This window comes from Arvicola amphibius, chromosome 12, assembly GCF_903992535.2.
Source record: "Arvicola amphibius chromosome 12, mArvAmp1.2, whole genome shotgun sequence".
NCBI classification, from domain to species: domain Eukaryota; kingdom Metazoa; phylum Chordata; class Mammalia; order Rodentia; family Cricetidae; genus Arvicola; species Arvicola amphibius.
This window is the reverse complement of record NC_052058.2, coordinates 153,585,458-153,601,121: the sequence shown is the minus strand read 5'-3', so window position 1 is coordinate 153,601,121 and position 15,664 is coordinate 153,585,458. Positions and strand designations below refer to the sequence as shown.

At 44.6% G+C, this 15,664-nt stretch overlaps 1 protein-coding gene across 1 annotated transcript in view; it reads right to left on the bottom strand.

Moving 5' to 3' along the window:
• The window catches only part of Adamtsl3 (ADAMTS like 3), a 204,916-nt gene that overhangs the window by 24,592 nt on the left and 164,660 nt on the right, over positions 1-15,664 (bottom strand). Inside the window, exons 22-24 of the mRNA XM_038313431.2 lie at positions 13,210-14,272; positions 11,641-11,768; positions 8,453-8,581 (exon numbers count right to left, since the gene is read on the bottom strand). Of these exons, the coding sequence (XP_038169359.2) occupies positions 8,453-8,581; positions 11,641-11,768; positions 13,210-14,272 (1,320 nt within the window). The remainder of the gene's footprint in view (positions 1-8,452; positions 8,582-11,640; positions 11,769-13,209; positions 14,273-15,664) is intronic.

Here is a 15,664-nt window from a genome sequence, read left to right as displayed (position 1 = left end):
TCCTGGCCTCCAGCTGCTCTTCCCTGCTAGAGATCTTGACTTTCCTTCTGATCTGAGTTACTGAAAGCTGTGTCAAAGTTGTTTACCAGCTCTGCTTCACGAGCACGTGTCGCCTTGGCCTTGAGGATCAGAGGATAAGGTTTTCACCTGTTGGCCCACCTGACTGTGTTGGGTATATAAACCTCCATGGTGCTATTGAAAAAAGGGGCTTCTTACCAGTGACTAGAGGTCCATGTCTCTGTCTCTCTTGTCTGTGTGTGTCTCTGTATGTTTCAACCTCCAGCCCCTTGCCCGAAGCTCACGAACTGTATGGTAGTGCATAGAGCGCAGACGAGCGGTGTGCACTGCATAAACTCCTAGGGCCTCCCCCCCATCCCAGGAAGTCACGAAGAAATGATGCTGTAGATGTATAAATTAAGATGTTTACTGACCACAGTGTGGGCAGCCACAAAAGGAGTTGCCACAAATAACTGTGACGATAAGCAGGAAGCACAGTGTTGGTGTGGGAGAGAAGACTTTAAAGTGACTAGCAGGAAGATGTTCCCAACTGTAGGGGAGCTAGGCTGCAGCAGGTGGTTGAGGAATGGCCTTCTTTAGAGCTAACTGCATGCTCTTTTGTCCATTCTGGCATTGAAGGGCTTGGCCATCACTCAGGCTGCACCCAGAACTCCAGACACAAAGCGATGGCGCTTGCCGTTTGCAGAACATTTAAATAACTGTTGATGTACACTTCCTTTTCTAGAAATGATGTCCACAGACGGGCATAGTCAGTACCCCCAGAAATTTGTTCTGAGGCTTTAGAAATCTTTTGGATCATGCCATATATCCCCCAGTTCTGTAATTAAAGGTCTTTCGCTAAGCTAAAGTCTCCTAAAATTTTCCTTGTGTCATGGAGGATATCACCACTTTCTTCATGCCGTGGTTATCCCCATCTCTCAGGACACTGGGATTATGCTTCATCCGGACTGAGCAGTTCTTCCTGTCAATCACAGTCTGTGAGCTGCTGGACACTATTCTCCAGGGTCTCATGTGCAGACCACAAAGTGTCTGTGGCAATTATGCCACACATTGTCACAAGGCCAGAGCCCTCCGGTAGTTCCTTGAAGAGTTAGAAGCAAGGGCTTGTGCACACCAGACACGGTGATATGAGCCAGTGCGGTGCACACAGCATTGTACAGTTGGCATTGTGCACATGGAATTACATACATCACAAAAGCCCCCAACTCTGGATGTCGAGAACGGGGAGAAGAATCCTACATAGGAGCCCAGATGGTGAGAACAGTGGGCGTTCCCAAGGCTCAACCGTATGAACAGCAATTCTGGTGACGTATTCACCTAACACTGGACTGAAGGCGGACAAACTACTATCACCCACTCTTTAGAAGCTGCATTAAAAATGAATGCTCATCCAGAGGGCGTATGCCATGCTCTACAGGGGGATTCTGGATCATACTCAAAATAAGCAAAAAGGGGGGAGTTGAGCAGATGTCATTTTAAATAGACTTTGACTCTAAATATTTAGATATTTCAAGGATTGTAAATAGTTTTTTTAAATTGACAACAAAATACAGATGATACTGTATATTTCAAATTTATAAATGAGGAAAAATAAATTTCCCTTAACTTAGAATATGGTCAAAAGAACCAACAGGTTCAGTTCATAAAATAGGGATAAACAGGTAATCCTCAAATTTTATTTTTAAGTCTTCTGAAACTATATATAAATATTTGTAGGTAAATGTATTTTAGTAAAGATGATTATTTCTTTTTGCCTTCCTTTCTCCCCCCACCCCCATTTTATCAAAGCTATCTATGACTTAAAGACATTTCCAAATCACCACATGAAATAGAAGCGAGTAGTCGATGGGAAAAGGAAGAGATGGCGTGATGAGACTATCTTTAGGAATTCAACCATATAATCCTGCTTCAGCGCAAATATTTTCCCAAGATCCCTTCCTGAAAGAGGCATTATTCAACCCGGTAAAGAGAGCTAGTCATCTGGCAAGTTAACAGCAAAGTTCCTAGGTATATTCCAAAATATTTGAACCTAGGACTGAAATGAAGAAAATACCTCTCAATTTTGTAATACAAATCTTCTGAACTGACTGTGAGCCCATCCATTAAGGGCATTCCCTGTCTTTACTCACGAAGACGGAACACCAAGCATGAGACTTCAGCCCCACAAGGCCCACATTTCCCATCAATTGCTCACACACACACTGCACAGTTAAGCAGTGGGTGTGTAACTCCTACCTACTTTTTTTCCTGTTCTCTTTTTTATCAATGGTCAGCAAAAGATAATGACCGAAGTACAGGGTTTAACCCTCAGGACTGATAAGCTTGTACTTCCTAGAAGTGAAATTTGACAAGGAAGCGTTAAACGTTACGAACGCTTTACCACTCCGTGAAGCTGCAAGACCCACGACCTAGAAGTTCTAATCCTGTTTGGTTTAAAAAAAAAAAAAAAGCCAGTTGAAATGTAAAAAGCTCTATCACAAAATGCTTTTTTTTTTTTTTCACTGCTATCTGTAATGGCAAAGAAGTAATAACTTCCAATAGTTTCCAAAATTGGATGGCTTGCTTAATCTATACTTACACAGCCATATACCAATATAGACACTGAACCCACAAGAGGAAGCTGATCAATAAGATCTCCAACTAAAACTGGAAGAGACAGGCAGGTGAATAGATGTGAAAATACTGATACAAAAGCATTAGAAGCATGAAAAATCAAAGTCACATGACTCCTGCAAACTCCTCTACTGCTGAATTCCAAAATACCGAAATGGGTAAGGTGCGGGGTGAAGATTTCAAGAGTTTGTTAACAAAAACCGGTCAGTAACTTTAGAAGGGATGCGAGCAAGCAGACAAAGTCGATCTAGGATCTGGAGAAGAAACAACCCAGGGGGTAAGTCAGCAAGATGAATAAGCAAACCAGCAGCATGGACGGAAAACTCAGGCAGGAAGCTTATATTTTTAAAAAAGTCATATAGCAATACTGGACATGAAAGTTTCATCAATAAAGCCTGCAAAGCACAAGGGAGACTGACTATAAGGGATGGAGGACAAGATCAAGGTTCAATACCAGTTTTTACAAAATGAGCAGCGCCTGCCACTGTGCGTGAGCTGGAATAGGATGGAGAGGCGGTTGTAGCTAGTTTTTATGTCAACTTGACACAAACTAGTGCGATCTGAGAAGAAAGAGCCTCAGTTAAGAAATCGCCTCCATGAGGTGGGGCTGTGGGTGAGCCTATATGGTATTTTCTTAATTAGTGAGTATTCAGAAGGGCCAACCCATGTGGGTGAGGCCATCCCTGGACTGGTGGTCCCAGGTGCTTTAAGAAAGCAGACTGAGCAAGCCATGAAGTGTAAGCCAGTAGGCAGCAATTCTCCACAGTCTGCACGAATTCCTGCCTCTAGGTCCCTGCCCTGCTTGAGTTCCTGCACTGACTTCCATTAATGGTAAACAGCGGGGTGAAGTATAAACAGAACAAATCCTTTCTTCTCCAAGTTGCTTTTGGTCACAGTGTTTCAGCAAACCAACAGAACCCCTAACTAAGACAGACACCAAACTCAAGAACACACAGAGTAGAAGCACAAGCTGGGGAGGAGGACTACTAAAGGCATAGAAAATCTGTTCGATGAAATTATAGTACAAATTCGCTCAAATCTAGAGAAAGAAATGGGTATTTAAACATAGAAGTATTTAGAATCCCAAATAGACAGGTCCAGAGAAGCATGTCTCAAGAACATATCATAAGATGTCAAAAATTCAAAGCTCTCTTCCTCCCTCCCTCCCTCCCTCCCTCCCTCCCTCCCTCCCTCTCTCTCTCTGTGTGTGTGTGTGTGTGTGTATCTGTCTCTCTGTGTGAGTCATGTCTATGTCTCTCTGTCTGTCCATCCGGGGATGGGTGGTGAGAGATATCAACTTACTTAACAACGTATCAGACTAAGGTCAGACTTCTCAGCAGCAGCCGTGAAAGTCAGAGAAGCAGGGAACTGTATAGCTCAAGCCCTAAAAGTAAACAACTGCTAACCGAGATTGTTGCTTTATTCAGCAAAAATATATTGAAGATTGATAGAGAAAAAAAGAGCATTTTGAGACATGTGCTCATGATTCCATGCCAATACTACAGAAGACAGTTAAAAGATAGTATACTGAGTGGGATAAGAAAGTCTCAATCATAAGAGTACCGGAATAAATGCATTCCATGAAAATATGAGCAAAGCAGAAGAAGGAGGGAATTGATCATGTCTAACGCAGAAATTTCATACTAATGAGGAGAAAGAAAAGAATAAATAATAACAAACCGGAAAAGTTATGACTCACTAAACATTTCTCAGTTATAATCTTACTTGTAAATGGTTTCAGCTCTCACCAATGAAGAGAATCAGACTGGCTGATTGGATTTAAAAAAAAACAAAAAGCAAAACAAAACAAAAACTTGACCCTTGGAGTTGGAGAAAGCTTTGTAGTTAAGAGTTCTAGCTGCTTTTCCAAAAAAACCCAAATTGGTTTCCAGAACCCATAAAGATATCTCACAAGTGCTTGTAATTCTAGCTCCAGGGGTCTGGGCACCCTCTTCTGGCCTTTCTGGACACCTACACACACACACACACACACACACACACACACACACAGCACACAGTTTCATACACATTCTCTTAAAGAAAATAATTCCCAAAAAAGAAAACCCTACTTTGTCATGGTAGATGATTTTTCTGATGTGTTCTTGGATTTGGTTTGCCAGTATTTTTTTTTTTTTTAGTATTTTTGCATCAATGTTCATGAGTGAGATTGGTCTGTAATTCTCTTTATTAGTAATATCTTCCTGTGGTTTTGGTATCAGAGTAATTGTAGCCTCGTAAAAATAGTTTTGCAATATTCCTTCAGTTTCTATTGTGTGGAACAATTTGAGGATTATTGATATTCGTTTTTCTTTGAAAATCTTGTAGAATTCTGCACTGGAACCATCTGGTCCTGGACTCTTTTTTGGTCGGAGACTTTTGATGACTGTTTCTATTTCTTTAGCATTCATAGGTCTATTTAATTTGCTTATCTAGTCATGATTTAATTTTGGTAAGAAATATTCATCCAGAAAATTGTCTATTTCCTTTAAGTTTTCCAATTTTGTGGACTACAGGTTTTTAAAGTATGACCTGATAACGAATGAAATCAACACAAACAGAAGACTCTCCCACATCACTGAGCTTCCCTGGAGAGGAGGAGGAGGAAGGAGAGAAGAAGAGGAGGCAGGCCGGCCCACTGGAGGATGCAGGCCCGCCCACCAGCAGTATAACAGCACAGGGCAGGAGGGGCCGCAGATCCAGGAAGGGATCAGTTCATATTTTGCTTGAGTGGATAAGAAACCAGACCTGGGCTGAGTTTAAGGGTCTTCTCCGAGGTCTTTGTTTGTGAAAACGGTTCCCACTGCCTCTAGTCCCTGACTTCAGACAGCAAATAACAGGCCGCAAGCCTTTGGCTGACACCCCAACCCCACCCCGCCGTTTGATTTTAAACGATCGGGAAGTTAAAATTTAAAAGAAACCTTAAAAATGGAGGTTTCTCTTAATAGAAGTCACATCTACTTGTCAGAATCCTCTGCAGGTGGGGGGCTACAGAAATTGGAGAAGGCTGTGGTTTGGCATTCCAACAGTTCTGTTCTGCTTTCCTCCTTGCCCCGGCTAGAGAATGCTGGACCGTTCTGTAATGGTCGGTCCATTTTTGCCAGAAAATTCACATATTTGTGGGTGGAGCCAGTTGGGAGCCTGGGCGATCTGTCAAAAGTCTGCATAGGCCAAACGGTGCAAGGACTGCCAGGGATTGAAAGCGAAAACCTTGGAGGGTAGCAAATTTCCAGGGCGCATGGAGCGGAAGGTGTGCCTTTGGAAGCAGGGCAAGTAGGAGACCATTAGGGGGAAGAGAGCTGGATGAGTGTGACCCCGGCCCTTTCATGACAATCATCTTTAGGTGCTATTGGGCAGCCTCAGAGGCCCCTGCTGTGACTCTGCATCTTGTAACTGGTTCTCCTGAATCCATTACCTCTGGCAGAGAAAAGAGGGCCGACTCATACAACCCAGGAAGTTAGCTGAAGTTACAAGACTCTGGACAGTACAAAAGGCTAAAAAAAGCAAAGGCTCCTCCCCAAGGTCGCATCAGCAGGAAGTAGTTGCTAGAGCAGAGGAAACTCTTTGGTAGAGCTGCCAACAAGTTTTGCAGAGAGCTTCATGGCTGTAGCTTCAGTGAATGGTCAGCTATGCAGAGATGGGTTTCTTGGTGATGTAACTGCTTGAGTCTTTTATGATCCTGTATCTAACCACCAAGAAACTCATTGATTTAAACACACTAGATTTGGATTTTTTTTTTTTTAAATCTGTGGTTGGTGTCCATATTATATGGGATGAATAAACCTTTCCCACAATTCCTGTGGTGGTTTGAATAGTTATGGCCCCTATAGATTCTTGTGTTTGAATGCTTGGTCCATAGGGATTAGTACTAATAGTAGGATGTGGCCTTGTTAGAGTAGATGTGGCATTGTTGAAGGAGGTGTGTCACTGTCGGGGGTGGGCTTTGAGGTCTTATAAGCTCCAGTCTGGCCAGTGTGGCACACAGCATGGTCCCCTGCTGCTGCCTGAGAATCAAGATGAAGAACTCTCAGCTCCTTCTGCTCACCAGCGTGTCTCGTCATAACGATAACGGACTAAACCTCTGAAACAGTAAGCCAGCCCCAGTTCAGTGTTTTCCTTTATAAAAAAGTGGCTGTGCTCATGGTATCTCTCCACAGCAATAGAGACCCTAAGAAGGATAAATCCCCAGTGAAAGAGTCAAAGTCACACAGCATCGGACGGGTCACCATCAGAGGACATCAAACATAGCTACAGATCCTAGGGTGTCTTATCAGTCCTTGGAAACTGGGGGATATACTTGTTCAAATAGCCAAGTCAACACACAGTAAATTAAAGGCATATAGAAAGTTCCTTTTGAATTAGCAGACTCAATTTGGTATTTATGTGTCTTGCTAAGGAAGTGACTCACACAACAGCCCATCCCTTTACATCTGTAAAATGTAGAAGGGTGCAGAATATAATGTCTGTCTACATCCTGGGGATTCTAGAGTCCAGGTTAAGACTTCAGAATGTCTGACTTTGAGTGGCAAAGTAGTCCCTGCTCAGGCAGAGGCAGGCTGAAAGTTTTTCTCCTGTTAAAGAAAGAATGTATCTGGAGGACTGTGGGGAGAACTTGGTGAGGAAACACTTGCCTTACATGAGTAATGTCTGAGGGTGAGGGTCCATCACTAGCACCCAAATACAAGGTCTTTTATAAAGGAGTCGAGTTTATATTAGCAAATACAGTGGGAAAAGCCACTGACACACAGGCTTCTGAGCCCCACTCATAGACAGTTCAGAACTAAATCTGAGTAGACAATACTGGCATTCCTAGTCTTAGGCCTGGCTTTGCATAGCAGGAAGACCTATCTAGCAATTTCCAGAAAAATCTGTTTTCCCAGACTCCACAGTCATCACACAGCCTCATAGCTGAAAATTTCTCTTTATTAAAGATCTGCCCACACACAGTGCTCTGGCTTTCCCAAGATGAAGATTCCAGTGTGTATGTCAGTCACAGCCCCCAGGGGAGACAAAGTGGCAATCTGGTCTTAAATCTCCCTCTCTCTCCCCACCGTGTGTTTTGTGTGTGTGTGTGTGTGTGTGTGTGTGTGTGTGTGTGTGTGTGTGTGAATGTATGGAATGTATGTGTGTGAGATAGACAGAGATAGATAGATAGATAGATAGATAGATAGATAGATAGATAGATGATAGATAGATAGATAGATAGATGATAGATAGATAGATAGATAGATAGACAGACAGACAGACGGATGGATGGATGGATAGATAGGCAGACCGACAGAGAGAGAGAGAGAGAGAGAGAGAGAGAGAGAGAGAGAGAGAGAGAGAGAGAGAACATACTATTGTGTTTGGACATGAGCATGTAGGTGCTTATGTATGACCAGGTCAGAGGTCAACATTGGGCACTTTCTTTATCACTCTTCACCTTGTCTTTTAAGGCAGGGTCTCTCACCGACGAGCAAGATTAACTGGCCAGCCAACTCTAGGAATCTACCTGTCTCTGTATCCTGCCCCACAGAGCTGGGGTTACAGGCACATGCTACTGTGCTCACCTTTCCTTTTTATTGTTGTGTGCATGCTTTCGGTCTGAACTTAGGTCCTCATGTTTGCAGAGCAAAGACTTTACTGACTGAGCTACTTCCCCAATCCCGGTATCAGTCTTATGATCCGGCATGAGCTCACTTCTGAGAATCAGATGTGTGGGAGAATCCTAGAAATCAGAATGTGAGTTCATCAGGATGATGGGAGGAACACTGAAGTGCCAGCTGTCACCTTCTGGCTATTGTTGGCCAAATGACTTCACACTGGAAATGATAATACTTACCTTTTACAGGACAGTGGATTGTCACAGTGGCCTGAAGGGCTGCCTCCACAGTGCCTCCCACCACAACAGACAGATGGCTGTGTTCTGGTTTGGTGACATTTCTTTCAACAGACAAGATGACAGGTGCCTCTTAATTCAAAGGGAGCAGAAACTATGTTAGGTTTAAGCTCTTGTTCACTGACAAGCATCATTGATTTGCTGAAAGCAGGAAGAGTGCTGGTCTCTTTAACTCCCATGGTGCACAGAGACAAGCACACACACACAGCTAGGGGTACTCAGTGCAGAGATGATGGGTGGATGGGAGGATGGGTGGGAAGGTGGATGGATGAATGGATGGGTGGATACATGGGAGGATACATGGATACATGTATGTATGAATATATGTATGGTGGGTGGGAAGGTGGATGGATGTGTGGATGGATGGATGTGTGGGTGGATGGATGTGTGGGTGGATGGATGTGTGGGTGGATGGATGTGTGGGTGGATGGATGTGTGGGTGGATGGATGGATGGGTGGATGGATAGATGGATGGATGGATGGATGGATGGATGGATGGATGGATGGGTGGGTGGGTGGGTGGGTGGGTGGATGGATGGATGGATGGATGGATGGATGGATGGATGGGTGGGTGGATGGATGGGTGGGTGGATGGATGGATGGGTGGATGGATGGATGGATGGATGGATGGATGGATGGGTGGGTGGGTGGGTGGATGGATGGGTGGGTGGATGGATGGATGGGTGGGTGAAAGGTAGATTACAACTATCAAGTATAAAGTGAAGATATTTTACATTTATAACCAAAATAAAGGTTAACTCCTTCTTGGTAATTTCACAAAGACTCAGTTCACAAGATGCAAAACCACAGGGCAGAATAGCATCTCTCATGTGCAGCCTAAGATGAGTTGGTGCAGGCCTAAAACACCAGGGACTGTGACCATCTGACACTTCATGGAAGGATGGTGTGAGGTAGGGCAATGGATCTTGATCTATCCTATTGCTCTTGGTGGGTGTTATCCTGGATGTAGAAAGTTCTTCAGGTCTCTCCCACTAATGTAAGAGTAAGTCAAAGCTCAGCTATCATGTCCAAAGCACCTCGCTGTGCTCTCTGCTCAGCTTCACCAAGACATCGATAATAACAAAGCCTGCCCGTGCACCCGGTGATGCAATTAGACATTTCAACAACAATATAGATTCTAAACACAAAAAACAAAAACAGAACCCATGTACAGTTTCTTTTAGGGCTATAGACAAGCTGACTTGTCAATCACAGAAAACATATCAGGTTCAGGGCTTACTCAATGCTGCACTGGGAAAGACCAGCTAAGCAGGAGCTCACAACTCTTGTGAACTTTCTCTTAACCACAGACATGTACGAAGTGTTTTCCTGCTGGGCTCTCATAGGAATCTCAAAGTACTGAGTGAGCTTATAGCCCTTCAACCCTACAGAGCTCAGAGTCAGTGTGGCTCAGAGTCTCCCCTGCGCACACTATCTGAATGAATTCATGTCCACTTATTTTGGGGGGGGGCTTCTTAAAACACTTTTCACACACCTCTACTCTGCAGAAATTCCTCATTTATGAAATCATATTAAGCTATCTCAAGTGGATTAGCACGGTTTGGAGGAGAGGTCAGAATTTGGCATTTTAGTCAATGTGAAACAAACAGCCACATCAAACTTGTATTGAAGAAATGATAAAGACAAAGGCAGAGTCGGGAATTCATTTGAGGACATTTACTCCTTGAAACTGGATAATGAATGGATTCACTCATTAACTCAGTCAGGACATATGCTTTAAACACCTATGTGCAGAATTTCTGTGACGTGGACAATGGAACAGAACGCATACACTCTTGTTCTCAAGAAGCCTGGACGACCGAAAGCCCCATTCTTTTTGAGAATGCCTGGGGCAGGGGAAAACCATCCCGAGGGAGGGTGATGGGAATCCTTTGGGTGGAAGGGATCTTCGGTTGTCACAGCTCATCCTCTGGATCACGAGGCCCTCACCTCAGCTCCATCAGGAGTCTAGGTTATCTGGGGATGGACTTAGGAGCACTGGTAGAGGAGGGAGTCGCCTATCCACTCCAGGAACTACCACACTTTGTGCTTGCTTCAAAGGAGCTAATGGTTACAGGCACAACAGTCCAGGAGAAAACAGAGACCGGAGCAGGGGTTCTTAATCGGCAGGTCGCAACTCCTGTGGGGGTCAACAACCCTTTCCCAGGGGTTGCCTAAGCCCATCAGAAAATATGAGTATTTGCATTATGCTTCATAATAGTAGCAAAATTACAGTTATGACGTGCAACAAAAATAATTTTATGGTTGGGGGTTACTACATGAGAAGCTGTATTTAAGGGTTGCAGCATTAGGGAGGTTGAGAACCACTGGCCTGCAGATGCTGCCTGGGGGAGGCAGCCATCCTCAAGTCATTCAGACTCAGGAAACTTTCAACACCAGAGGGTTCCCCTTCCTCAGCTCGTGGATGACAAGGGTCTACCACCAAGCTTAGCATCTAGGGGACCAAACTGGGTTCTAATCCCCGATGCTGTCTCTATTCTTCCTTGGTCCATTTGAGTTGCAAAGAGAAAGAAAGAGAGTAGTGTGCTGGGAAGTGGGTCTCTTGTTTATGTCTACTTCTAGAATACACTCTTGCCACAAGGAATTGCTGCCTACAACTTAAGCAGCTAAAAACGATCTTCTATTGCAGAATGTATTTTGATACAAAATGACAATGTTCAACACCTAGGAAGATGCAAACCGATATAATATTACAATCCCTGGGGTGGGGGTGCTGGCTAAGGAGTGGCAGGTATGTCACTGAGAGAAAAGTACCAACTTTAAAGACTGGTGATTCTCATTCCTCGGCCAATGGAACTTTACAAAGTCAGTAACGTCACCATTGCCAGTGAACCTCCATCTCATTAATTCCCAATTTGCGGAGAGTGAGCCTTAGAGACACTGTTTCCAGAGAGTTGGCACAAACTAGGAATATGTTTAAAAGATCAAACACCAAACTCATTCCACACCTAGTAAGGCAACACCTTAGGCAGCACCCAGTGCTTAAATAACACCTGTGTCATTGTGATACATACTCTGGTTTTAGAAAGCCATCTTTCTAAAGCATTTCAGATGATAAACAAAGGAACAATGAGACCCCAGTCACTCTAGACTTTGCCCATGAGCATTACCTGCGTATAACACCAATGAACTTTCCACATCTGAGCCGAGACGATCGGCTACGGAACACTCATATATCCCTTGCTCTCTCCTTGTAGGGTTTCTTATCTGTATCTTCCCAGTTTCATCCAAAATGATCCTGTAAAAGTGTTAAAATGAGAATATACTCAAGTAGCATACATAATTGCTGTGCAGCCATCGCAGGTTATGGAGAACGGAGAGTGCAAATTCATAGGCTTTGGTCCAGCGTGGAGCCTGAAAGGTAATCAGGTCCAGCCCCCTGCCTCAAGGAAGAAACTGCATATATGGAAGACTGGGGAAAGTTTTCCTCTTGCATTAGATCAGAGAGCACTTACAACAGGCTGGGATATGGACTTACTGGCTTCTATTTTGATTTTATTAGACTTGTTTTCTTTTTTTAAAGCAAACCAATAGCAGATAAACTATACATCCCAGCAGCTTCCTGGAAGAGAAAGGCAGAGAGAAGGAAAACTCCCTGTCACCTGATGTGAACAGATGCAGATGTCAGATTCAAGCTGGATGGGGCAGTCATGTGGCAGAGATGGGGGCTTTAGAGAAAGCAAAAATGTCCAGACTAAGCCGGGCGGCGGTGGCGCATGCCTTTAATCCCAGCACTTGGGAGGCAGAGGCAGGCGGATCTCTGTGAGTTCGAGACCAGCCTGGTCTACAAGAGCTAGTTCCAGGACAGGCTCCAAAGCTACAGAGAAACCCTGTCTCAGAAAACCAAAAAAAAAAAAAATGTCTAGACTATCAGGGAAAATAAAACAAAACAAACAAGCAAAACAAAACACAAAAACACGCTTAGGTTTAGGTTCTGGCTAACATCTGAAAGAGATAGGGTACGAAATGAAAAGAAAGAAAGTTCTTTCTTTCTGAGTCAGACCTAGAAACTCATCAACCACACTGTGGTTTATGGAACTGTCCACGAGGGCAGAAATTTCAGGAAGGAAAAGTAAAGTACTCACTTAAGCAATTAGTCCATCCTATCTCTTTAGCATGGCTTGAGGTGAGCCTGGCCTGCTAAGGGCAGCCTCTCCTCCTTGAGGGATAGTCCCTATGTCAGGTGATTGACACACCAAACTTGAATATTAGGTCTCCACTGAGGCTAATGAGTCTAGTCCCTTGACCAGGAGTTTTTCCTTGATGGGCCTTTATCACTCTAACAATGCTAAGTGAATTAAGTTAGTCTCAGAAAGGCAAATATCCCTGGTTTTCCTTTTCCTATTTGTTGTTCCTAGATTGTGTATAGGTGCATAAAGTCTCTCTCTCTCTCTCTCTCTAAAGTCTCTCTCTCTCTCTCTCTCTCTCTCTCTCTCTCACACACACACACACACACGTACACACACAGACACATATGCACGTACACACGCATGCACGCACACATGCTTACCTGCACAACCATGAAAAAAGAAGTAAAACTGGCTAGGCAGATAAAAGACAAAGGGAGGGAGTACTTTTTTTTTTTTTAAGGAGGAGAAATGTGAAAATGTTTCCAAGAAGACTAGACTAGGCCACAATAAGGAACTGTCAAGGAGACACTGTGCTCTGAGTTGACTCACTTGTCAGATGGCTGCAGCAAGGCTCCATCCTTGGTCCATGTATACGTGGCCTCACTGCTGGGAGCAATAAGATTGCAAAGTATATTGATGACCTCCGTGCTCTTCGTGATGTACACTGTATTCCCAATCCTTGCATTTACCGTTTTGTTAAATGAAACCGAAGGGGGTAGGGTTTGCCTCATGAGGACAGGTCCTTTTGGCTTAAAAGTCAGCTTGCCTGAGTTCGCTACTGTGAGGCTTTGGGGAGCTCTTGCTGTCTCCCCTCCGAGCTGAGCCTCCTCGTGGATACCCCTCCTCTGGACAGGCATCGGCTGAGCCTTGGCCAACTCGGCAACCAGCTGATAGATCATCTGGGAGGCGAGGTCATCGTTGGCCTCTCCTGTCTCCATAAGCTGGCTCATGTTTTTTATTAGCTCATCAAACTGGGCTGTGTCCATGCTGTATGCTCCCTGTTTCATAGCTGCCTCAAACTGCTTGTTCTTAAGCTCCCAGGAGTTGGTGCTCCCCGCAGAGGTCCTGCATGGCCCTAGCAGAGCTCTCAAGAACGGCTGGTTGTCAATTTCTCCATCGTGCAGGTCAAGCTCATTTTTGTTGTTCCACATCTGACGCATTTTATGCCACGTGGCTCCCAAACTATTGGCTTCCTCGCGGCCGGCCCCGGAGCGCCCCCGTGTGTGCTCTCTGAGGGAGGGGTGTGCAATGAGTCTGTTGTCGGTCCCGATGAGCTTGAGGACAACTGTGTCCTGCGCGGAGCCTGCGATGCACCTGTACACGCCGATGTCGGGGGCTGCAAGACTGTGGATTCTCAGGGAGCCCGACTTGGTGATGCCAAGCTGTTTGGAGTTCTGCAGGCAATGCCCATCCTTCTCCCACTGGATCAGAGATTTCTGGAAGCGTCTTACTGGGCATTTGATGAGCACAGATGTGTTGAGCAGCAAGTAGGCTCTACTGCCGATGGTCAAGTTGATCCGCTTCTCCTCCCTTGTCTGAATATAGACTCTCCGGACACCGAGAATCTGGGGACCCTGCTCTCCGTGTCGTGACTTTGTCCCAACTTTCACTTCTGCAGGGAAAAAAAAAAAAGTAAAGAGATTAAGAGAAACCACTCACAAGTAAAGGTCATTGACATAGAATTTCTGAGGCTGATTGATCTAGGCCTACTAAGATATCTTTTGTTAAAATTCTCTAGAAATGTGTGAATTAAAACAAGAAAAATATCTTACATCTATACTTGGATAAACTTCACAGTCATCTAGTACCTAAGCAAGGATGCATGCAAGTTTGACCATGTTCCTTGAGAATATATAAGTTATTTTATGAAGCCCTGGTTTGGCAGGCATGACGTTAAATGATTCAGTGAAACAGAATGAAAGGGTCTTCTATAGTTGAGAGAGGTTTGCTCTTTGCCACAGGGGAGTAATGGCTTGACTAGTTCCCAGCGTCTGGGTACGAGTCTCCATCTGTAAGAAGCTTCTGCAGTATGTTAGTCACTCAACCACTGTCTGGGTTGCTCCTAGTTAGTTTGGCTTGGACCAGAATTCCACTAAATCTGAGGGAAGAGATGAGAGAAGACAAGTAAATATATTTAGAAGGTCTGAAAAGGAGGATGCGGCAGACAAATTCAGAATCTAGCCCAAATGTGCAAATGTGTCACCTAAACAACCGGGGGGCGGGGTCTGGGGGTGTAAAGGAGTGTGTTCAAAATAGAAAGGTATAGAATAGGCACTTTAAAGCCAGACATTCTTGAGTTTGAATCCCAGCTCTGCCGGAAGAATATGGCATTAAGTTTCCCCGAATCTCTATCTTGTCTGCAAAGTAAGAGTGATAATAGGAATTTTATCCATCAGACAAGCATGACTGTTAAGTCCATTTGCTTAGATCACACGTACTTTCCAGTAGCAGGCACACTTGGGCTCTCATGGTTGACGATTTCAATCACCTGCCAGACCACAAAGGCAGCCCAGAAGCAACAGGGCAAAGTGAGAGGGACTCAGAGCTGGGGCTGGGCTGGGCTTCATTTGTTTCCGTTGACTCGAGATGACAGGTTGGGACAAAGGGTTATTTACCTACAATCCTGTCCCATAAGGCACCAGCTTGTGCCCTTGTTTTTACCTGAGAACTCGTGTCTTCTGGAGTGACGTGGGAGGAAGCCAGGTTACCGTTTGATGATATATGTCGGTTCCTGGGCGGGTCACAGGGTGAGCTCTCGTTTTGACTCCCGGACATTCTAATGTATGACTTGCACTTTAAGGCACCAGGGGTTTAGAAAGCTCCTCAGCTGACTGAAATGCTCAGCTAGTTTGAGGGCAGTCATCCTTAAGCAAACCACTGGATTAGCAGGAAAAGGCACTCTTTGGTCCAGTTTCTTCTATTTGGTGGCAGTGATGAGCCGCTACTAGTGAGGAGGGAGGGGAAATAAGAGTGTCCGTATTGTCCGTGAGCATCTTGCTCAAGT